This window comes from Canis lupus, chromosome 6 (genome assembly GCF_048164855.1).
Source record: "Canis lupus baileyi chromosome 6, mCanLup2.hap1, whole genome shotgun sequence".
NCBI lineage: Eukaryota > Metazoa > Chordata > Mammalia > Carnivora > Canidae > Canis > Canis lupus.
In genome coordinates this window covers 16860831-16885983 of record NC_132843.1, presented here as the reverse complement: position 1 = coordinate 16885983, position 25153 = coordinate 16860831, and the positions used below count along the sequence as shown (strand labels likewise).

The 25153-nt window shown below is 37.6% G+C and overlaps 1 protein-coding gene across 1 annotated transcript in view; it reads right to left on the bottom strand.

Annotated features, from left to right (window-relative positions):
- Positions 1-25153, bottom strand: part of LAMA3 (laminin subunit alpha 3) — a 249419-nt gene that overhangs the window by 108870 nt on the left and 115396 nt on the right. The window contains exons 19-25 of the mRNA XM_072829057.1: positions 21179-21335; positions 16157-16289; positions 14380-14522; positions 12174-12271; positions 11520-11673; positions 5220-5380; positions 1536-1644 (exon numbers count right to left, since the gene is read on the bottom strand). Coding sequence (XP_072685158.1) covers positions 1536-1644; positions 5220-5380; positions 11520-11673; positions 12174-12271; positions 14380-14522; positions 16157-16289; positions 21179-21335 — 955 coding nt within the window. The remainder of the gene's footprint in view (positions 1-1535; positions 1645-5219; positions 5381-11519; positions 11674-12173; positions 12272-14379; positions 14523-16156; positions 16290-21178; positions 21336-25153) is intronic.

Sequence of the window (25153 nt, the reverse complement as noted above, 5' to 3'; positions counted from 1 at the left end):
AGACAAAACTGCAGAATGGCATCATTATGTGCAACAAACTTTACTGTTGTACAGGATCATTGCCAGAATGTTCTTGGAATAGTCATCTAAATAAATAAAATCACAAAAGTCCAAAAACAACTCTTTGTCAGTGACTTTGGGTGCCTGTTTTTCTCTCCTACCCTGGGCTGATGCTGGCTCTTCAGACCCCTTGGCAAGGAGAGGATGATGTGGTAGGCAGCTAGGGAGCCTGCTGTTCAGAGCCTGTTGTCTGTAACTCCAGCTACAAATTATCTTTCTTAATAGAGGATGACTTGAATCTCAGGCACATTTGGACTTCATTGAAGAAACTAGCTCCAGAGCTAGTTTTTGAGTCCATAAGAAACTCAGTTATTAAGTTATCAATACATTCTATTTTAATCAAAACTGTATTATCAGTTGGATCACAAACCGATTCAGTAACAAGAATTTTTATTGAACACCTACTATATGCCAGGCACTGAGACCGAGGGATCCTATGAGACCAAGATGAATAATACCCCTGCCCTCATGGAACCTATATTCTAGTTAGACATCTGAATGATACTAGGGAACACTTATGCTTAAAAGATGAAGACTCAGCCCTGTTATAATTCCCAAAGATGAAGAGATTAAGATTCACTTGGATCATTATGTTTAAAAACAGAGTCACAATTTTAAAAAATAAAGTCTTCAGCTATTATATAATTTATGTAATAACTCTTAAAAACTCAATTCCAGATAATTCTTAAGAAAAGGCTCAAAGTTTTCAATACTGTCAAGCACGAATATTTAAAACACATTAGAACAAGCTGGCCTAGCATTTCCCTTAATATTAGCAATGACAAGAAAGTTGCTTCATACTTAGATAATCTTCTGTTCTCTGAGATATTTATTATAAATCTGGCCACCCCTTCCTAGCCCAGTCGCACTGCTTATGCTTATCATAATTCTCAATATTTGATTTGTGCTATTTAAAGGGAGGCATGAAGGGTATTTAATCTGCCAAACTTGGTATTTTAGCTCTTAATGGTATATATTTAATTAACTGAATAATATACTTATTGAGATAGAGTAACAAGAGTCGGGAAAAGAAATACCAGGTGGTTGCAACTTGAAAATTCTGAAAGAATTTGCCAAGATGCTAAAAGATATCATAACATAGTAAATGGGCAAGGAAATAGACAGTAACTAATCACATTTCTATACACCAGCATAACAATAAACCAGAAACTATAATGACAAAGGATATTTCATTCATAATAGTAACAATGAGTAAACATTAATGAAATAGAGTTTTGTGAAACCCTTGGCAAACTTGATGAGGAAAATTTACTGGGTGTTATAAAAAAGGCTCAAACAAATGAATAGGCAAGACAGAGTTCTACATAGGAAGAAAACACATCATTAAACTGGCAATTCTTCACAGGTTCATTTTATAGATGGAGTACAAACCCAGCCAAATTTTTCATAAGTTTTAAAATATAGAGCTATCGCCAAAATGCTTCTAAAATTCAAAGGGCAAAACAGAAGCATACCAGAAGGAATCGGCCCCTGTGCGCTTTGAGCCGAATGCCTGCATCTGCTAACAGCTCATAAACAGCAAGGCCACTCCTGCCATCAGTCACGACACTCCGGCAAAGGACACTGCAAGAGGAAAGAGTGTTCTTAGCCTGACTCCTCTGGTCTCCCTGACTTTGTGCCTCCGTGTGGATAGCTGATTGCTATTCTGTTTCTCCTCTTTATAACCAGGTCACTGACAATGAATTTTCTGGCACAAAAAGTTTAAAAGGGATGCAGTCCACAATCAATACAATAAAGAACCTTCTGAACTGTGCATCTCAGGGCTAAAGGCCTTGTTCACATTTTCCACCAGCTTTATGTAATACTTGGCCTAGTCATTGGGAGAAAAAGCCCCAGAGTCAACAATGTCTGATCGATCTCCAAGACACAACCTTCTTGGAAATTTATTACTATTCTTGGTACCATCTGTGACTAAGGTTGCCTATTGGCCTCACAAAGATATCCCATACCACATCAGCCTTGGGACTGGCCTTACTCCAGGCATGAGAAACCACAGTGCTGTCAGAAGCTTAGCCTGCTCCACTCATCCTTCTTTCCTCATTGTACCAGCTGTGCTCCTTCCTTCCACTCCAACAGGTGAAATATGAAGTTCAGGAATATTTAAAAGGTCACCGTTTGGAACCAAAGAATTCACTCTAATGGAGAAACCCATTAAGGAAGTATTTTTGGAGAAATGTTTCTGACTTCATATTGTTTGGGTTTTTTTTTTTTTTTCCTGACTTCATATTGTATGACAACTTTTCTGTCGGTCAATACAATTTGGAAACTAGTTTGGAGACAAACTAAAAGAAATGACCATCTCCGGGAAATGTTTGAAATAATTTATGCAATGACCTTTTGGTAAGGATTAAAATGAGATACTGTATAAAGAGCCACAGTTAGAAACTCAAAGAAGAGTTGTTTTCTTTTCCCTTTTGAACACGTGTGTGTGTGTGTGTATTTATGTAATTAAAATGCCTTCCTTTTGGTTCAAGCATAATCCTGGGAGTTAAATATATTAGGTGATTCATTTAGATTAAGTTTTGTCCATATCCTTTTAAAATTTCTAACTAAGGGATCCCTGGGTGGTGCAGCGGTTTAGAGCCTGCCTTTGGCCCAGGGCGCGATCCTGGAGACCTGGGATTGAATCCTACGTCGGGCTCCCAGTGCATGGAGCCTGCTTCTCCCTCTGCCTATGTCTCTGCCTCTCTCTCTCTGTGTGTGTGACTATCATAAATAAATTTAAAAAAAAAATCCTTAAAAAAATAAAAAATAAAATAAAATTTCTAACTAAGAACAGACTAATGATGATGATGATAATTATTGAATTGATTTAATTGTGAGTGAGCCTCTCTTACAGAAGGACCATCAGATTTATCACAACATTGTTTTGAAAAGTGGTATTTTAATTAGCACCACTACTTTTCTGTTGGGATAGTTTTTAAAATAACACCATTATAACTCACTCAAAAAATGTTGGGAAAGCTTCAACCCTCAGTAGGAGAAGCCGCAATGTTGAAAGGGCTTGTCATTTGAAGTAGGCTTTTATGGGTCAAACATTTTCCAATTGCACCATATTTTTGGACTCCAGTACTGATAGCCTATTCAATTTCACTTGTCCACAGGACAGCCAAAGTAGAGAAGAAGGAAATATTTTAAACAAGTGAAATCACACCATGGGACATTCCTAGAAATGGTTAAATACAATAAAAGGAAGTCCTAATATAATACAATGCTGTCTTGGAATTCTAATGTCCCTGGTGAAGAACCTGGTGCTGGGATCCCTACGTAGCCCAGCAGTTTAGCGCCTGCCTTCAGCCGAGGGCATGATCCTGGAGTCCCCGGATCCTTGCATGGAGCCTGCTTCTCCCTCTACCTGTCTCTGCCTCTCTCTTTCTCTCTCTCTCCCTCTGTCTCTCAAGAATAAATAAATAAAATCTTTAAGAATAAATAAAATATTAAAAAAAAAAAAGAACTTGGTGCTGTCCTATCCAGAGCCAAAGCGACCTATGGAATACCACACAGCTGTCTGCCCTAAATGCCATTCAGACAGAGCTCATGAATCCAAGCTTGTGGCTTATGGAAGGAACTGTGGAAGGGTGCCCTTTCATTCTTTAGCTTTGAAACACTCCACTGCTTGCCATAGATGTTCTCAGCCTCTTCTGAGATGGTTCATTAGAAGTGTTTCCTTCTGAGTCCTTAGTCATCACCACCTTCTATCCTGTGGAGCAGGGATCAAGTGAAATAATCTGGAAGGTGGAAAGAGTCAGAGGGATGAACTAGAGGGTGGACATGGTCTGGAGAAGCCCTGCCCTAGCCCTGGGGGCAACAGTCTCCAGGACTCAGGTCGCTAGGTGTCCCATCCACCTGGGAGTGCACATTCCAGTGGTTGCTGATGTCATCCACAGATGAAACTAACATTTTCAGGTAATGAGAGAACATTCTGGGGAATTTTTTTGCTCCATCTGGTGCTCCTATTAAAAATCCCAATGCAGTTATATTCTTTGTTGTTTTTTTTTTTTTTTATCATCACCCCACAAAAAAGGGCTAATTAGATTTTTTTAAAGATTCCTAAAAGAAGCCTTCACAGTTTCCTTTTTAAGGTTGCTGAGAGGGCAGCCCGGGTGGTTCAGCGGTTTAGCGCTGCCTTCAGTCCAGGACCTGATCCTGGTAGACCCAGGATCGAGTCCCATGTCAGGCTCCCTGCATAGAGCCTGCTTCTCCCTCTGTCTGTGTCTCTGCCTCTGTGTGTGTGTGTGTGTCCCATGAATAAATAAATAAATAAAATCTTTTAAAAAAATAAGGTTGCTGAGAGTATGATGTTAATTCAATAACCATTTCATTAAGTCTCATAAAAGTTTCCATTCTAAGTTTCTAAAAGTAAGTCTTTTCATAAGTTCTTTTACTTGCAAAACAGGAAAAATGTCCAACTATTCAGGTCATTTGGAGTTTGACAGAAAGCCAAAGGCAAGTAGTGGTAACAAAATGTTCAAGTTGGCCAAGAATTGAGTGGGTTCACTGCAGTTCTCCACCTGCTGTCTGAAGAGACTGACTTCTAGAGCCATTTATTATACAATTAATTCCATGTTGAAAACACCCCTTGCACTGATTCTTTAATTAAAGCATATACTGAACATTTGCATAGATCTTGAAATATTATGCAAAGAAAATAATTTTTAATAAATCTTTGTCAAAGTTCTAGGAACAGAGTCACTTAATCAGGGTAAATCTTTAAATCTTTGGTTAATTATTTTTCACCTGATGATCATCAAACATTAATTATTCCCAGTTTCGAAGAGCATGCTATGAAGGCAGTTGTGACAGAGACAAGAGTCTTTTCTCCTTTCCCATGCACCCATGTGTTCTCTACACAGCATTTGAGCCTGGAGTACTGAGTTCACTGCACCACACAGGGTGTGGTTGCTACATGAATCTGAGCCAAAGTGGTGAGTGGAACACACAGCTCTTCAAGAATATGCAATATTTTCAGGATGTCCACAGGAAGCCTCCTGCACTCACACCAGAGGTGACACCAGATAGCCCAGTCATCTGCTTATTTTCAAGATCAAAAGGAAACAACTTCCCAATCTAGATAAAAACCAAGGCTGACCTCCTGATTGATCAGGTCCAAAGGAATCCCCCAGGGCATGACTGATTACCTGTACTTGCAGCTGTAAATGTTCACTTGGCCTATCAGGACAGACCCAGGGCTCTCCATGTGCACATCAACCTCAGACAGCTGGTCTACTTCCGTGGAATACTCAACCATGATCACGTAGTTGCCAACCTGTGGGACCTGCAGCCGCAGATGCAGCTCCACCTGTCAGAGAGCCCGAGCAGATGGATGTGAAATGTACTGGATGTGTTTACATACGCAAGTAAAACCAGGGCTGAGAAGACACCTGGAAACGGTTTTATATGTCATCATAGTAAGAAACGTGGTCCTATAGGTAGGAATGCCAGATAAAATACAGGATGAGCCATTAAATTTGAAATTCAGATAAACACATAACTATTGTTTATCTGCAATTCAAATTTAATAGAGCATTGGTATTTTTATTTTCTAAATCTGGCAACCCTACTTATAGGGGCTTCTACTCCTTTCACCCATCTATTTGTTTTGTTTCTTAAGGCCAAAGACACTCTAAAACTTGAGGTAAAGAGGAATCTCCAATGGGTGATAAGAGGAATAGAAGTATGCCTTGAGGATCTTTTACTGCTTTTCAACTTAAAAAATGAACTTTAAATTATATGGATGCAGATAATGTGAAGTGAGACATGCATCCCACTCCTGCGGTAGTAACTAATAAGACTTTGGTTTTCATACTTCCAAATTGTCCATGTCTAAAAATGCACACATATATACTTTTTTAAAAGAAAAATTGCTCATAGTAGGCAATCACAGATGCTTTTGGAGCATCACAGCAGAGACAAGTAGCTCCAACAGAGTCATATGACTTGTAAAACCAAAAGTATTTACTACCTGGCCTTTTACCAAAAACAAAAACAACCAAAAAAAAAAAAAAAAAATGCCCATACCCCCATTTGGAGTTTGGAGTCTGGAATCATGCTGCTTCCAGCTATGTGACTTTGAGCAAGTTACTTAAAGTCTATATGCCTCAGTATCCTCCTGTGTAAAAATGAAGATAACAAAAGTATACCCCTCTTAAAATTATTATGAGGATTAAATGAATATACGAAGAACTTTTAGAAGTGTGTTTGGCATGTCACAAACACTATATAAACACTGATGATTATAACTCTGATTATTTCCTTTTGCCATGACTTGCTATTTTTACTCAAAAATATTTTCTCTGTTTATAACAGTACATGCAGATAAACTTCATTTTCTTAATGGCTTCCTACCATTCCAAATAGTATGAGCAAAAAATAATTTATTCAACTAATCCCCAATTGATGAACACTTAGGTTGTCTCTAATTTTCCCTATAAAATATAATGCTATATGATGATAGATAGATAGATAGATAGATAGATAGATAGATAGACAGATAGATAGATATTCTTATGCTAGTATTCTGTAAGATTCATAGAAGTAGAATTGCTAGGTCAAAGTATAAGTGCATATTGAATGTCCATGCCAATACTAGAACTACATTCTGTAGCACCTTAACCCCCTCAGTCTGCAAGCTCAGGCCCAGCAAGCTTTACCACATTTAATTAAAATCCTCCTGCCCCTTGCTTTCAGGATATTCACATTTACTGTTCTCTCTGCACAGCACTGAACCACACAACTAATATTTTCCACAGTGATTTTTCTATCACTTATATAATAGAAAGACTTCCCGCAGGGAAAAAATGTGGATTATCCACACCACTTTTCCACTCTGTTACACAGTGAAATATGGGTCCAAATGGGGAGGTTATTATCAACAATAATATGCCCAGATGCCCTGGGCATCTCCAAACAAGGGTTCCTCTTTCTTAACCCACCAAAACATACACAGGGCAATGATGTATTCACTTTTCTCCCAGAAGTTATTATTGGCTGCCAGTTTTATCACAGTAGTGTAATATAAGTTTCTACTGTTCTTTCCACTCTGAGTCCTGTAGATTGATTTCTTTAGAAGACTTGTAGGAAGGCTTTTGAATACATCTGTTGGTAAAAGGTTTTGAGAAACTCAGATAAAAGACAAATGATGGCAAATGGAAACTTTACTATTTGTTGTTTGTTATCAATCATGTATCTTAGTAAAAGGGAATTTTAACAGAACCAGTGTAAAACTGGAAGGATCCTTCTGGTTTTATGGTATAGAATTGTCCTCACCTAGTTATAAGTGTTTCAAGATAAAGATGTAAAAAGTGGGCATGTCAAATCTAATGCTTACACAAAGCTAAGAGGGATGATTACCATATCTGATGTCAAAATGAATCTTTGAAATGATTTGGTCAATCTATACTTATTAAACACCTGCTCTATGCCAGTTCACATGATGGATATACAATGGGAAACAAGACAGACTTGATCTTTGCCCTCAGACAGACTTCTGGAAAAAAGGAAAGAAAAGAGAGAGGGATGGTATGTGGTGTATTTGAATTAAGACAAAGCTTACAATATATCTGAAAGTCTTGGGAAAGAGTAAAAATAAAATTTCTAGACAAAAAAGTTTGAGGTTGGTTTACAATGGGTAAATAAGCATTCTAAAATGTGTGTTTTGTAAAAGAAGAGATCAGAATTACTGGATAACTTTTGACTTTGTTGGAAAATACATACTTAAGAACATATGTTAAAATATTAAAGGTAGTCACTAAAATATCAGAAAACAATCTGTACCCATCAAACAAGCAGAAAAAAATTGTCTCAATCAAACAGAGGTAGGTGGTGCCTGGCTGGCTCAGTTGGTACATCATGCTACTCTTGACCTCAAGGTCATGGGTTCAAGTCCTATGTTGGGCCTAGAGCTTACTTTAAAACAAACAAACCAGAAGTAGATAAATTATTTTTAAGAAGGTAAATTAAAGGCTAGTAAACAGGTACAGCCACTCTGGAAAACAGTATGGAGGTTAAAAACTCAAAAAGTTAAAAATAGAGCTACCCTACAACCTGTCAATTGCACTCCTAGGTATTTTTCCAAAGGATATAAACATAGTGATTCATGCATATAAACACGCACCCCAATGTTTATAGCCACAATGTCCACAATAGCCAAAATATGGAAAGAGCCCAGATGTCCACCGACAGATAAATGAATAAAGAAGACGTAGTGTGTGTGTGTGTGTGTGTGTGTGTGTGTGTGTATAGAATAGAATATTACTCAGCCATCAAAAATAATGAAATCTTGCCATTTGCAATGATGTGGATGCACCTAGAGGGTACTGTGCTAACTGAAATAAGTCAGTCAGAGAAAAAAAAATACTTTATGATTTCAGTGATATGTGGAATTTAAGGAACAAAACAGATGAGTATAGGGGAAGGGAAGGAAAAATAAAATAAGATGAAAACAGAAAGAGAGGCAAAGTATAAGAGACTCTTAACTATAGGAAAGAAACTGACTAAAGGTTGGAGGTGAGGTGGGTGGGGGATGGGATAATTGGGTGATGGGCATTAGGGAGGGCACTTGTAGTAATGAACACTGGGTATTGTGTGAACATGATGAATCACTAAATTCTATCTCTGAAACTAATAATGTAGTATATGCTAATTAAATTGAATTTGAAAAAAGCTAGTAAACAAAATAAATAAAATGAGAAAAATAAGTTCAATATGTCTGAAATCACAATAAATATAAATGGATTAAAATCACATTGTAAAACAGAGATGATCAAACTGAAATATAAAAAAATATATAGATAGGAATTTGTTCACAAGAGACAGAGGCTTGCCTGGTGTACAACAGTGTGATATGACTTTAAAAGATGAACTGTCCATATTCCCTTTCTCAGAAAGAATAAAGAAGGGAAACTCAGGTGGCAGTAAGGGCCAAGGCTATGAATTAACAAAGAAATAGGACCAGAGCAGCCTTCATGGCATATGTGTGAGACGAAGAGCTATAAGTAAATAAAGGAGGCCATTTAATAGAAGAAGAAGTGAACAGGCAAACACAGAGAGAGAAAGGAAAGCTTCTGTGAGAGCCAGGTATCTCTTTCCCTCAAAGATTCCTAGGAGACATGAACATACTCAGTTCTTGCCCTTGGAATCCTGACAGACCTCTCTGTATCTTAGAAAAGGAAAAACTGTTCATATGAGCTAGGCTTAGTGGGTTGCTCTTTCAGCCCATGGTGCTGACTAGAACACATAATAGCAGTATGGCTAACAGTTACTAAGTGATCACTGTGTGCTGGGCATCACAACAAGAGCCCATGGATTTTTTTTATTTAATATTTTTTCATGGATTATTTAATTTAATGTACTCATGATGTAGCTACTATTCTTATCTCCATTTGGTATACTAGTAAATTCAGACCTACAGAGATTTTACAGCTAGTTACTGATGACCCAAGACATGCAGGTAGTTTCACTCCAGAACAATCTTGAGCATCCAACTACACATGGTTTCCAAAATGGAAGATGGAGGGTGCCTAGGTGGCTCAGTCAGTTAAGCATCTGCCTTCAAATCAGGTCATGATCCTGGAGTCCTGGAATGGAGCCCTGTGTCAGGCTCTCTGTTCAGGGAGGGGCCTGCTTCTCTCTCTCCTTGCCCCCTGCTCATGCTCCTTCTCACTATCTCTTTCTGTTTCAAATAGAGTCTTAAAAAAAATAGTGGAGGGGTTACTCTGCATTGCTCCAGGTGGCTAATGATAACAAAAGTTAGCCTACCTCTAGGAGAAAATTACTCCTCCATCAATTTAAGTATTCAACAGAGGTTAAATAAATGTTTTATAAGGATAATTTTAAAAGGACTCTTTCACAGAAAGAAAAATCAAATGATTTCTCAGACCTCTTCTAAAGCCATTAATCTTTGAATTTTAGCACAATGATCTATTATAGCACTGTCCAATAGAACTTTTCTGAAGTAGCAAAAATATCCTATAATCTGTGTTTTCCAATAAGGTGGCCACTAGACATATGTGGTTACTGAGCACTTGAAATGTGGCTAGTGCAACTGAGGAACAGGCTGTTTAGCTCTAGTTAGCTTTAGTTAATTAATTTAAATTTATATAGTCACATGGGCTGGTCACTACTGCATTGGACAACACAAGTCTGGAAGCATTTAAATAAAATAGTAAAACAGACTGTTAAGTAAAACTAGACTGCCCAGGGCTTAGTTTTATGCATTGTGCAAATATGACCCTGCCCAACACTTCAGTGCTGTGGCTCTGGGCTAAATTGGGGGCAAGGATACTTCCTGATGAGTCATCAGCATCATTTCCTGGAGGTTGGCCCTTCTCAACAGGAAATGTTCTCTGCTGTCTGGGGAACACACACACACACAGCTGTGTATGTGTGCATATTTATGTATGTGCATGCATGTATGTGTGTGTGTGTGTGTGTATACACAGCATGGAGAGGGAGGGATACAGCAGACTGTTAGAACGGAGTGGAAATGAGATCATTAGTTTTTCTTTATGCATATGCATATTGCTTTACTTGTTATAACAGGTATACATATTTTTTTTTTGCAAAAAAAAACCCTCTACATTTAAAATAAAATGAAATGAAGACTAAAGAAATATCCTTAAAATCCTATAACAGCTGCCCTGGAAATGTTAGCAATATAGTCACAAAAATGTACACATCTATATATCCAGGAAATATTCCTTAATCCCATACATGTCATCAGTCTGCACATTTAATCATGAACATTTTCCTCAAAGGTACAACACGGAGAATGCTGTAAAAAGTCAGGAATGGAAATGTTGTGAAGGAAAGTTTTTTTCAGTGTCTTTATTTCAAGGTGTTGCATTGTGTGTTCTTAGTCTTGATATACAGTACTTCTAAACCAACTCTTGAATCAGTAGAGTCTTACATTGTTTTAAGGCTTAAAAAACTCAGGGAAGAAAAGCAATGCCCGAACCTGTAGAAACCTGTCCTCTAAGTCATAAGCGAGGTGCCTTGGGATGTAGCAGTTCCAGACTCTGAGCTCAAAGAAATCAGCCTTTACAAACTGCTTAGCCTGAGGGGCTGAACAGTCAGTGAGCATTACATCCTTTTAGGGTAAGCTGTGTGGTTTCTGGAGGGCTTTTAGAAAGACCTTGCCCCGAATCAGGTAGAGCCGGATGCACCCTTATAAGTCTCAAGAATGCAAAGGAGAGAATTCTGTGATTGCCCATGTTCCTGTCCTGTCTCGAAAGTGCTCAAAGACTAACCTTATTATGCTCCATGTGGTGTACCGCCCAGCCACAACCTGGATCAGAGAACTCAGTATACCTATAATTAACACCTCTGAGAAATTCTTCCAGGTTTCCCTGAATTTGAGAAGCAAATGTGGCTAAGAGTTTTCAGCAGATGTAGACGGAGAGGTAGCAATAGCTTTTGACAGTAAAAAAAGGCTGCCCCACCTCTCTCCCACTGAGGTCCGCCATGACTGGGTGTGCGGGGGTGGGCTGCCTCAATGCCAAGGGTCTTGGCTCCCCATCAAGCAGGAAGTGTCTGGCCTCACAAGCCAGGGCACAGGGGAATCGGGTCACTGGCAAATGCTGGTAAAGCAAGCAACTTCAACAACAACAACAAAATACAGCAGTTACAACTCAGAACAAAACACAACATCAGAGTGCATCCCCAAAGGATTCCTTCCATCCCGTTCATTCATCATTCCTTCAACAAATTCTCCTACCAATTGCCTACTGTAGGAATCAGGTGGTAAATTTTCATTTGCATGAAGAATAAAAAAAAGGAAAGTTCCATCAACCCGGATTCTATCTTAAGCCCTTCCCTTCAGCAGATGCATGACCCTGAAGCTGTTACTTAGTCAAGCATCCATATTTCTTTCTATGTGCTAGAGGGTGGGTGTCACTCTCCGTGCCAGCTACCGTGTGCAAAGTGCTTTGTGACTCTCGTATATAAAACAGTCGACTGCCTCAGAGAAAAACCACAATTAAATAATTATCCAAAGCATCTTGCTGCACTAGTGATGCTGAGGCCTCTCACAAATCCTTCCACCAAAAGTTCCTAATTTAGAGGACCTCGAGAAGCACCCCTGCCCCCATACTAACTTCTCCTGGGGAGGTCCTGAGTCGGCGCATGGCTGTGTGACTGGCAGTTGCAGAGAGGATGCCTCATAGTAGTCTCTGGGAAGCAGCACCAGGTAGTCCTAGTAAATGAAGACCAAAAGGAAAATTACTCATCTGTTGGTGGACTTTCTTTAGTAATAAAACAGTCAAGCATGCCAGTTAAGTTAATGACGACCAAGGGAAGCTCAAGACATTAAATTCTCCACAAAAGCTGCTTTATTCTACCCCCTGACTCACCAAAACACACAAAGCAACCTGTCGCAGGTGCTTCAAGCATTAGAGATAAGCATCTCAGGGTGAACGCTTTTGTATTCAAATCTCAGGGGAAATTTTACCATCTTTTCTAGATTGTGTATAAATTAAAAAATAAACAAAGATAATAAACTACCAACTGATGATCTGTTCCCTTGAAATACTGGATGCTTTCATCAACACATATCAGAATGCTTAATTGTGGATCATGTATTATGGCTTTTTACTCCCACACCAAAGCAACGCTTGCCTGGCATGGTATAAACGATGTTTTGTGATCCTGGTGAATCACAGGCTGAAACTGGCTGACTGCCTGTCTTAGGAGATGAGAGGAAGAATGTGTTCCATGGACTGTGCCAAATGAAGCCCACAATGTAAATTCAGCTAAACAGCTCTTCAGGAAAGAGCAGGTCTCCAGGTTTCTGAGACACTGATGGCTTAGCTTCAGAGCAATGCTGGCATCACCGCCTATGTGCAGAGGGAAGGAGGAGGGATGTCTGCCACAACTGTGAAGATACTCATACACCAGCCATAAGAATTTTTTCTCCTTAGGGTCCTTAATTTGTCCATGATGGAGAAAAAGAGAAATGCATGGAGAGGAAAAAGTAGCAGATGGGGCTCAGTGGTCTACCATGGGGGTCTCACTACCCCAGTGGGCTTTAATTTAACAGTGGTTATTGTTCTCTTATTGAGTTTCCTCAGGTTGGGACCATAGCCTCTCATTGCTTTATGGTCCTATAGATCCTAGGAGACCAAAGGTTGATAAGTAGGCATTCAATAAAATATCTCTAGAGAAAACGAGCTCATAACATGGAAGCATATATATGAGTCATTACACAACTGCACTGACTAAATGTCATCAAGTATCTTCCATGTCTATAGAGTAACATAATGACTTTCTTTCATTTATCCAACTTTGTACCCATTGTTGGCATCAACGAAATTTTCCTTGTCCTCATTTCTAACATCCACGAAAAATTCTAAAACTTCTATAAAGCAACAAAGCTTTCTACCAAGAAGATGCAAGAAAAATAGGGACTGAATGAATAGCATAAACCTTCACACTATCTTAAGATTCCAGATTTGGAAAGGACAGATATGGATAAACACCATCCCTATTACAGGGAAGAGATAACTGAGGCAGGCTTGGAGTTAAAGAACTGCCTAAGATATGCTAATCTTGCCAATCAAAAAGATTGTATCAGAAGGAAAAGCTTGCTGTTTTCCACTCTGACTGCCTGAAACCACGCGTTTGCCAAAGACTTTATTTTCAGAAGACCTTTTTTTTTTTTTTTTTTTTTTATAACATACCAATATCTCAGCAGTTTTCATCCCTTAATTACCCATGGATTCTCTGGCTATTCTATTAATGTGCAAGAACAGAGCTTTTTCCTAGATGCAAAGTACTTTGTCCAGGGCCATCTGTCTGGTGAGACTATTGCCTACATTTGAAGTTGAAGGCAGGGAATGTCAGAGAAGAACTGGCTCTCCCTTCTTTTCTGCCATGAACAACTTCGATATTAGGATCTGCTCTTCCTGTAGCTTCTTCTGATTCATTCCACACAATTACCAGAGAGACTGATTTTCTAAGATGTCCTTCTGATTCATAATGAAAAATCCCAAAGAAGCTTTTGAAGGGTGGGGACATATGCACATTAAGGTTTTGCATTTTTATTCTGATAACTTTGAGTCATTATGAGTTATAGTTGGTTTGGTTATTTTGTCTGAGAGCAGCTGGCTGAAGAATCTAAAGATATTTTGAGTTGGCTCTAATGCCATTTGAGGGCAAATATCACCATAGTTTCTTGTGTCTGAAAGGGAATTGCCTGTGATTTTAATATCTTAGGGTCTCTGTGGATCACTGTGGGTCACTGTGGGTGAGACCATCCTAAGGGGGGAGAATCCCACATAACTCTCCACTCAGAAGGGCTCTTACCAGGAGGACTCCCTCTGATTTAATACAAGCAATCCATGTCCCTGGTGCAATTGAAAATGGGTCTGCCAAACCATTTCCAGGGATGGTGACAAAGGCTGGTACCTTACTCGGCAAGAAGATGACTTCTTTGCTTTGAGCAGCACCTGTCAGAAATAAAAACAACTACCTAAGGCATTTGTCTAGCAATTACTGTTAGGATTTGGGATAATCAGTTTTGAATATTCAATTTACTTCTGAAACGGTTTAAGATGGTTACCCATCATACTTACTGATCAAATTTATTGATTTTCTTTTTTTAATTATATGGATGCATCACATATGTATAAAACAGACCAGAAAGTTATTGATGTTAGCAGGCATGATGTACCCCGGGATTGTGAGTACTTTCTAAATTTGCTAAGTGACTAAGTATTTTAATAAATGTAAACTGCTTAGAGAAGTTCATTGCACATAATCAATGCTCAATTCATTACATTTGATCTTAAATTATTCTTTTTATTTCTATTGAAGAACATGTATTTTTTCTGAAATAAGAAAAAGTTTTGGTTTTCTGTTTGTTTTCAGAGTGCAAAGTTTTTCTTCTTCACAAAACAAATAGAAGACCTTCTATGAAAGCTCAGAAACCAACCAAACTGCTGTATCTGAGCACAATTGAGCCTTTACATCAGAAGGAACATTTGCTCCACATCCTTGCATTTTCTTTACAAACATCCACTAGATCTAGGTTCAGAGCACAAGGCAGTGCACGCAGCCTGAATGACCTTTGCTTCCTGATGGTGGGACTGGAAAGGTGAGGGATTACAGACCAAAAAGAAGGAGAATTTGGCACAACATGGACACTCGTATTTGGGAGGAGGTACAGGTTACTATAGGTTACACAGCCAGGGCCCCTGACTCAGGCATGAGGGCTTAGGAAAGGTGTCCCAGGGGACAGGAAAACAAACCACAGTGCATTCCACCAGCTTGAGTTCATGGAGAGCAAACCACTAATGAAACTGCCATCAAGGAGACATTGGTGTCTACGAGAAAGAGTCTGGGGTCAGAAGACTCCAGCTTGTCTGCAAAGACCAGCTGTGCACTTGGGCAATTTACTAAAACCTGTTGGCTCTGTTTCCTCTTCAGTTCTCATCAGTTCACAAACTTATCTTGTGAGGAAATCAGTGCCAAAGTACTTTATATGTGATAAAGCAAGCTTCCTAGTTTTTTATATCATTCATCAACATCCAGCCTCATGATCTGGCTGCCACAACTCAAGAGCACCCTCACTGACCCCAATGACTGCCATGGATGTTGAACAAAGATGTTTGTATTTCAATCTTAAATAGTAGATTTCTACTGGCACCGTTTTGTGTCCATGTGAAATTCCTAGTGCTTCTTGGGATCTGTTGCCAGGAATGGTAGAAGCTCTAATTCTTGAAGAACAGACCTCAAGACCTTAGCTCTGACAGCACTGAGATCTGCCTCTGACTATGCTTCCCTCTGCCCTTGGGAATTCCTCACCCCTCAATGAGGTTTGCATGTTCCTCTTTGTACCTCTCTTGGGCTTTGTGCTTTACAACATTCACCTTAAAAATTCCTCTCCTGACTCATCTCTCCTTGGACTATTTGGTTTGTCTGAAAAACTGGGAAAATTCAGGGCAGTAGGCCAAGCTCCCACCCTTATCAGACTACATCAGACTTTATCTTTTCTCTGGAGGTAACTTTGTGTGAAAATTGGAGAAAATGTTCCACGAAGTAATCATTTCTTAATCCAACAGAGGCTAGAAAATTTGCCTACCTGCCTCAGCCCAGGATGGATAAAGAGTCACGCGACCAGATACTGCTTCAGTTCCAGGGTTAATATATTTCAGAATAACATGAAACAAGGAGAGACTTGACTTCCCCACATTCAACATGATCCTCACTTCATTCTGAAAAATACCAAAAAGCCAGACAGTATAGAACAGACAACTGGCTAAAAGAAATGCAGGCCAAACAGTGATTATACTCCATTTAACTTTCACTAGTGGGTACTACTACTCGTGTGTACACACACTCACTTTCTCTCTCCCTCACACTCACTCACACTCAGCAAGCACCAAATAATTAACTCTGTGGCAGATGGAAATAGGCAGGCCTAACAATAAATCAAGAACACTTACAATTAAAGTTACAGTGAAAACCTGTTCCCTCAGCAACTGAGATCCTCTTTGGACCCTTCTGGAATCAGGCAGACAGAGTGAATATTAGCTGGACTAGTTTAAGGAAAGCCATAGTGACAGGGCAACCACCATGGGCTGGGAGAACAAAAAGGCAGAAGAGAAGGAAAGGATAGCATTATTTAACACCATCACTCCTATATTGAGACCACAGGTCATATTTCTAAAATTCTAAATGGTCACAGAATGCTATGTTGGCTAAACAAAGGTTAAAATACCCCAAATACATTAGTGATAAAATCTGGATGTAACTAAAATATGCCTAAGTCACATGCAATTGATCTCAATTTCTATCCATAAGAATGTGGGCTTTAAAAAAATTATTTTATTTTGCAGCATGATGAGTGTACTTTAAAAAAAAAAGATTTTACTTATTTATTTGAGAGAGAGAGAGTGCACAAGTAGAGGGGAGAGGCAGAGGGAGAAGGAGATGCTTAATCAACTGAAGCAGATGCTTATTCAACTGAAGCACCGAGGCACCCCCATGATCAGTGTACTCTTTAAACCTATTCACCTATTTAAGTCATCCCCTCACCCACTTCCCCTCTGGTAACCACCAGTTTGTTCTCTATAGTTAAGAATTTGTTTCTTGGTTTGTCTCTCTCTCTCTCCTTTTATTCCTTTGCTTGTTTGTTTCATTTCTTAATTCTACACATAAGTGAAATCATATGGTATTTGTCTTTGACTGACTTATTTTGCTTAGTGTTATACTCTCTAGATCGATCCACATTGTTACAAATGGCAAGATTTCATTCTTTTTATGGCTGAATAATATTCCATTCCCATAATAAAGAGGACGATCCAACAAGAGGATGCAACAATTGTAAATACTTATACACCCAACATGTGAGCACCCAAATAAATAAAAACAGTTATTTACAAGCAAAGGAAATAATCAAGAGTAACACAATAATAGGGGACTTTAACATCCCACTTACACTGATGGACAGATCATCCAAACAGAAAATCAACAAGGAAACTGTGGTTTTGAATGACACATTGAATGAGATGGATTTAATAGACATATTCAGAGCATTCCATCCTAAAACAACAGAATACACATTCTTTTTGACTGCACACAGAACTGTCTCTAGAATAGATCATATTTTAGGGCAAGTCTCAACAAATTCAAAAAGGTCGAAGTCATACTATGCACCTTTTCTGACCACAACACTATGAAACCAGAGATTAACCACAAGAAAAAGTCTGGAAAGAACACAAATATATGGAGGTTAAATAACATACTCCTAAACAATGAATGGGTCAGTAAAGAAATCAAAGAAGAAATAAAATACTACATAGAGACAAAGGAAAATGAAAACACAAAGGTCCTGTTCTACGAGGGAAGTTTATAGCAACACAGGCTTACCCCAAGAAGAAAAATCTCAAATCAACAACCTAACATTACCCCTATATAAGCTAGAAAAAGAATAATAAACAAAACTCAAACCTAGCAAAAGGAAGGAAATGATAAAGATTAAAGCAGAAATAAATGATACAGAAACTAAATAAACAAAACCCAAAAAAACAATAGAATAGATCAATGAAACTGGGAGCTTATTTTTTAAAAATATCAACAAAATTGATTAACCCTCTAGCTAGACTCACCAAAAAATAAAAGAGAGAGAGAGAGAGAGAGAGAGAGGAAACCCAGATAAACAAAATCACTAATAAAATAGAAGTAACAACAAACACCACAGAAATACAAACAACTATAACAGAATATTATGAAAACCTATATACCAACAAATTGGACAGCTTAGATGAAATGGATAAATTTCTAGAAACATACAACCTACCAAAATGAAAGCAGGAATAGAAAATTTGAATAAAGAAATTACCAGTAATTAAACTGAATTGGTAATCAAAAAACTCCCCAAAAAACAAGTCCAGGACCAGACAGCTTCATAGGCAAATCCTACCAAACATTTCAAGAAGAGTTAATGCCCATTCTCAAACTATTCCAAAAAAATAGAAGAGGAAGGAAAACTTCCAAATTCAATCTATTTGATGACAGTATCACTTTGATACCAAAACCAGATAAAACACCACAAAAAAAAGAATTACAGGCCAGTATCTCTGATGAACATTGATGCAAAAATCCTCAATAAAATATTAACAAACAGAATCCAACAATACATTTTGAAAAATCATTCAGCATGAATCAAGTGGGATTTATTCCTGGGATGCAAGGGTGGTTCAATATCTGTAAAACACTCAATGTGATACATCACATCAGTATGAGAAAGGATAAAAGCCATATGGTCATTTCGACAGATGCAGAGAAAGCATTTGACAAAGTACAACAAAGACTCTTGATTTAAAAAAAAAAATCCTCTGTAAAGTAGATCTAGAAGGAACATAAGTCAACATAATCAAAGCCTTATATGAAAAACCCACAGACAACATCATACTCAGTGGTGAAAAACTGAGAGCTCTTCTGCTAAGGTCAGGACCAAGACAAGGATGTCCACTCTCCCCACTTACTCAGCATAGGGCTAGAAGTCCTAGCTTCAGCAATCAGACAACAGAAAGAAATAAAAAGCATCCACGTTGATAAGAGAGAAGTAAAACTCTCACTATTGGCAAATGACATGATACTCTATATAGAAAACCTTAAAGATGCCACTGAATGTGGGCTTCCTGACAGAACCAATCTCTAAGTGTTAGTTTCCATTTTGAAAAATAAAAATGCAAAACTGTATAAGGAACAAAGTTAGGAATGATTTGATGGACACTACTAAGTTCTTCTGCTGATGAAAAATATTTAGATAAACTCCATCATTTGAAATTCATTTCCTTTGTGGGATGTCTGGATGGCTCAGTCAGCTGTCTGCCTCCAGCTCAGGTCATGATCCTGGAGTCCTGGGATTGAGCCCCGCTTCAGGCTCCGGAGCTCCCTGCTCAGCGGAGAATCTGCTTCTCCCTCTCCCTTCACCCCTCCCTACCACTCATTCTCTCTCTCTCTGTCAAATAAATAAATAAAATCTTTTTTAAAAAAAGAAATTCATTTCTTTTTTAAAAAAAATTCCATAACTCTTCTAACACAAATTAGTCATTCTTTCAAACTGTAAACACCTGTGAGAAGATATCACCTTAACTAGACTGTCTGTCATTCACAGCCTATTATGACTTAATGGATGCCACTGTTTTTTTCTAAATAATGAAGGTCAGGTTGCTAAAGAAACTGAATTTTATATTTGGGAGAAGGAGAAAGCAGTGAGATCTTAAGATACTAGGTACTGTTGGGGTGACTGGGTAGCTCAGTCAGTTAAGCATCCAACTCTTGGTTTTAGCTCAGGTCATGATCTCAGGGTCATGAGATATAGTCCCATGTCGGGCTCTGCACTTAGTGGAGAGTCTGCTTGAGATTTTCTCCCTCTTCCCCTGTCCCTACCCTGTGGCTCATGTGCGCTCTCTATGTCTCTCTCTCTAAAATAAATAAATAAATCTAAAAAAGGGGGGATCCTAGGTACTGTTTGAGAAAGTAGCCTCATGGGGGACAATTAGGCAAGAAGCCATATTAGAACCAATGATGGCTCCAAGAGAACTGCGACCCTGTCCCTGTTTCTCTAAGGAGTGGCTTACATAAACATAACAAGTATTAGTTCTGGATCTGCTAAGGACAAATATTGGGTTACCATGGTCATCAATTTACTTCTTGTGCTGAATTTCTCCACTGAGAAACACAGTTTGAAGAAACCAACCTCAAAGAGAAATCCTGAGAACAAAACTTCTCAATGACTATACAGAAATTGTTAGTTACAAATATTGTATAAGTTCTAAAAATAACAAGAAAATGTGTAAATTCCATAACTCTTCCAACACAAAGCCAAGAGAGATGGATATGGTAGAGAAGAATGAAGGAAAGGAGAAACACAGAAAAGAAAAATTAAATATCACTAAAACTCCTCATTTACCTTAATTTCTACTCATGTAGTAATTCAGAGTTTAAAGAGGCAAAAAAAAAAAAATCCACAGCACTGGTCAAATATTAACAACACACACATTATTGAAATTATTTAATTCAAATAATTTTTATTCTCTACAAATGTCTTTATTTCTTTTTCTCTACAAATGTCTTTAAAGAAAAGTGTCTCTTATGTTAAAATGTAGACTAATCTCACTTGGGAAACAACTTTTTTTTTTTTTAAGATTTTATTCATGAGAGACATGAGGAGAGAGAGAGAGGCAGAGATACAGGCAGAGGGAGAAGCAGGCTCCATGCAGGGAGCCCAACATGGGACTCAATACCAGGTCTCCAGGATCATGCCCTGGGCTGAAGACGGTGCTAAACCGCTGAGCCACCTGGGCTGCCCGGGAAACAACTTCTTATAAGAAGGCTTTAGAGATCAACACCACTTTAACCCTTTCTTCAACTGATTTGGTGACCAAATTAAATTAACAATAAACTGTGATATTGATACATATATTTATCAGTTAAAATCTAATCCTGCCCCACACTCCATCCATAGCCTGGAGAAAAAGAATCCTGGAGTCAGTGTGGGGAATGGTTTACCTTTTGGAGGAACTCACTGAGAGTGCTGTGGGTAAGTATATGCCCTACCCCACCATGAAGTAACTTCTTGCTGGCTACATACTTGTACTGAGGTCATTTGAGCATATCCTCTCCAGCTAAACTCAGGAAACTCCAGGGGATCAAATCCAAATCGAAGTTCTCTTCCATTAGGTGTAGTACCATCTTCAATTTCATACTTCATATGATGCAAATCCGGGAAATAGTAGTTGTTTTCAGGTCTTTTGTAAATAAAAAGTAAACGTGGATACAGCAAGTTATGTTCACTGATAGGCCAAATATTCTTTAATCTCAATAGCTATTGCTAAAGAACTCCCACCAAATTGACAGAATACAATAAATAAGAAGAAATGAAAGAGCCACCCCTTTGCTTTTTCTTTAAATTATTGCTTTCATTCATGTAAACATTCACATAAAATATACCCAATACCTATCAGTCTATGCAATAAAATGAGAAAAATCACTTAGCACAACCCATAGTAGTAGCCTCCTTTAATATGTTCTAAATTGTTGTCAACAACTTAGCAAAATCAAATTAGCTTATTTACTATAAATTCATTCACTCATTAATGTATTTATATTCACTCATTACACAAATATTCATAGATATGTGCCGGGTACTGTTGCTAAGTACCATTTATGCAACAGTGAGTGTGATATAAAACATTTCATATGCTAAGTTTACAAGCATATTTCATATGCTAAGTTTATATATGGGGAGATACATTTTTCTCCCTATATATATTTTTGAATCATTAAAAAGACTTTTTTATGCCTTGTATTTTCTTAAGCTATAAACCTATAAATGGATTCCTTTCAAGGGTCCAAACATGGTAGTCATAGAGAAGGATCAAAAATATTCCAATGCTTGTGTGACATTTCATATTCAAACAATTTGAAGTTCTTCAAAATGGCACATTTTGACAATCTAGTCACAAACTAATATCAGTAGATTTAAAGCCATTAAGATCATTTAGTCAAAGGAAATAAGAGGTCATCATCCTATATCACAAGTAGAATTACAAATGCTTACAATTTCTCTGGAAGTGATATACAAAGGTCCTTAAAAATTGACCTAGTAATTCTACTTCCAGGAATATATTCTAAAGAATGATTTTACACATAGTATCAAAGAATTAACATACAGGAATGTTTATAATAGTGAAAACCTAGAAACAACGTAAATAGTTTAAATTTGTGTACAATTTTGAAATACAATTATTAAATCATTTAAAAATTATGAAATATGTAACCATTAATATTTCTGAAGACTAATGATAATGGAAAATGTCTGCAATATGATGTAAAGAAAACTTAAAAGCTTTACAATGAACATACATTACATCTATTACCACAAAAATTATTTAGAAAACAAGGTGAAAGTGAATGCTTGTAAGAAAAATGAAGAATGCTCAAATAATATCATAAACAAACATTGGGAGGAATTTAATACAAAAGGACCAAACCTAGAGAAAAGGTGGTATGGCATCTTTGATGCTAGTTTTCTATCCTTTTATCCTAGCTAGAATTTACCACTGAATCAAAAGACAATTTCGTATGTATGTATTGGCTGTAATGTAAAAAAAAAAAAAATCAATGTTTTTGCCTCTGGGTAGGTAATTTAATTCCTATTTGGTTGTATTATTTCTACCTGAAAAATAGCCAGTTGCCTACATAGTTGGAAAGAAAAAAACTTTTGCTGGTTAAGTGGGGGAAAGCTCACTTTATCAACAGTAAGGTGAGAAGAGATAAAACCTGGGTGGAAATGTTTCTGAACCTATTTACAAAATTCCTCTGGTGCATCAGGTGCCTCATTAGTCTTCAGGGAAACAAACCCTCAGATGTGTCCTCCTTTACATACCCTTTATTATGTGGCCCAGCAATGATTGCCATTTAGAAATGACTGAAGAAAGCTCAGCTGGGTTGCTCTGACTTTTAGAATTCAAATGCTGAAAACATCAAGGGAAAGAGGAGAAGCACCATAAGAACTAAATACTGACAATTTAACTACACTAAAGATTTCTTTATTAATCTGTTGATAATGCAGAAGTAGTGAAGATGCTTGCAATTTAGAAGTTGCATTTCACAGTTTCCAGCATATGATTAAAAGCCAGAATATTAAAAATAAGTTTTTTCTTACCTCTACCGAGAGAAAATTATGGATAGATCATGGTTTCAAAAAAATCTATATTGATCTAACAGATAATATTCAGAACATTCCACCCTAAAACAACAGAATACTCATTCTTTTCAAGTGCACACAGAACAGTCTCCAGAACAGATCACATATTAGGCCACAAAATGAGCCTCAACAAATTCAAGAAGATTGAAGTCATACTATGCACCTTTTCTTTTTTTTCCTTTTCTTATTTTTTAAGGTTTTATTTATTTATTCATGAGAAACACACACAGAGAGGCAGAGACACAGGCAGAGGGACAAGCAGGCTCCCTTCAGGGAACCCCATGTGGAACTCAATCCCAGGGCCCTGGGATCACGCCCTGAGCCAAAGGCAGATGCTCAACTACTGAGCCACCCAGGTGGCTTTTTTGACCACAACACTGAAACTAGAGACCAACCACAAGAAAAAATCTGGAAAGAGCACAAATATATGGAGGTTAAATAACATGCTACTAAACAATGAATGGGCCAATCAAGAAATCAAGGAAGAAATAAAGTATTACATAGGGACAAAGGAAAATAAAAACACAAAGGTCCAAAATCTTTGGGATCCGGCAAAAGCTGTTTTAAGAGGGAAGTTTATAGCAACACAGGCTACCCCAAGAAGCAAGAAAAATCTCAGATCAACAACCTAACATTATCCTTACAGAAGCTAGAAAAAGAACAAACAAAACCCAAACCCAGCAAAAGGAAGGAAATGATAAAGATCAGAGCAGAAATAAATGAAATAGAAACTAAAAAAACAATAGAACAGATCAATGAAAACAAGAGCTGGTTTTTTGAAAAGATCAACAAAATTGATAAACCTTTAACCAGACTTGAGAGAGAGAGAGAAAGTCAAATAAACAAAATTGGAAATAAAAGAGGAGAAAAAAAACAACCACACTGAAATACAAAGGATTATATGAGAATATTGTGAAAAATTATATTCTCACAAATCGGACATCTAGAAGTGGATAAATTCCTAGAAACATATAATCTCTTAAAAAGGAATCAGGAAGAAATAGAAAATTTGAACAGACTGATTACCAGCAATGAAATTGAATCAGTAATCAAAATAAACTCCCAACAAACAAAAGACCAGGACCAGATGGATTCACAGATGAAATCTCCCAAACATTTAAAGAAGAGTTAACATCTATTGTTCTCAAACTATTCCAAAAAAATGAAAGAGGAAGGAAAGCTTACAAATTCATTCTATGAAGCCAGCATTACCCTGATACCAAAACCAGGTAAAGAAACTAAACACACACACACACACACACACGCACACACACACACGAGTGTGTACACATATACACACAAAACTGGAGGCCAATATCTCTGATGAACATAGTTGCAAAAATCCTCAACAAAATATTAGCAAGCAGAATCCAACAATACACTAAAATAGCCATTGAGCACTATCAAGTGGGATTTACTCCTGAGATGCAAATCAATCAATGTGATATATCACATATGATAAAAACCATATGATCATTTCAATAGATGCAGAAAAAGCATTTGACAAAGTACAACATCCATTTATGATAAAAAAAAAACTCTTAACAAAGTAAGTTTACAGGGAACATACCTCAACATAATAAATGCATTATAAGAAAAACTCACAATAAACATCATACTCAATGGGGAAAAACGCTTTCCCTTTAAGGTAAGGAACAAGATAAGGATGTCTGTCCACTCTCACTACTTTTATTCAACATAGCAATGGAAATTCTAGCCATAGCAATCATACAAAACAAGGGACTAAAAGGTATCCAAATTGGTAAGGAAGAAGTAAAACTTTCACTATTTGTAGATGACATGATACTATACAAAGACTCCCCTAAAAATTCCACCAGAAGACTATCAAAACTAATA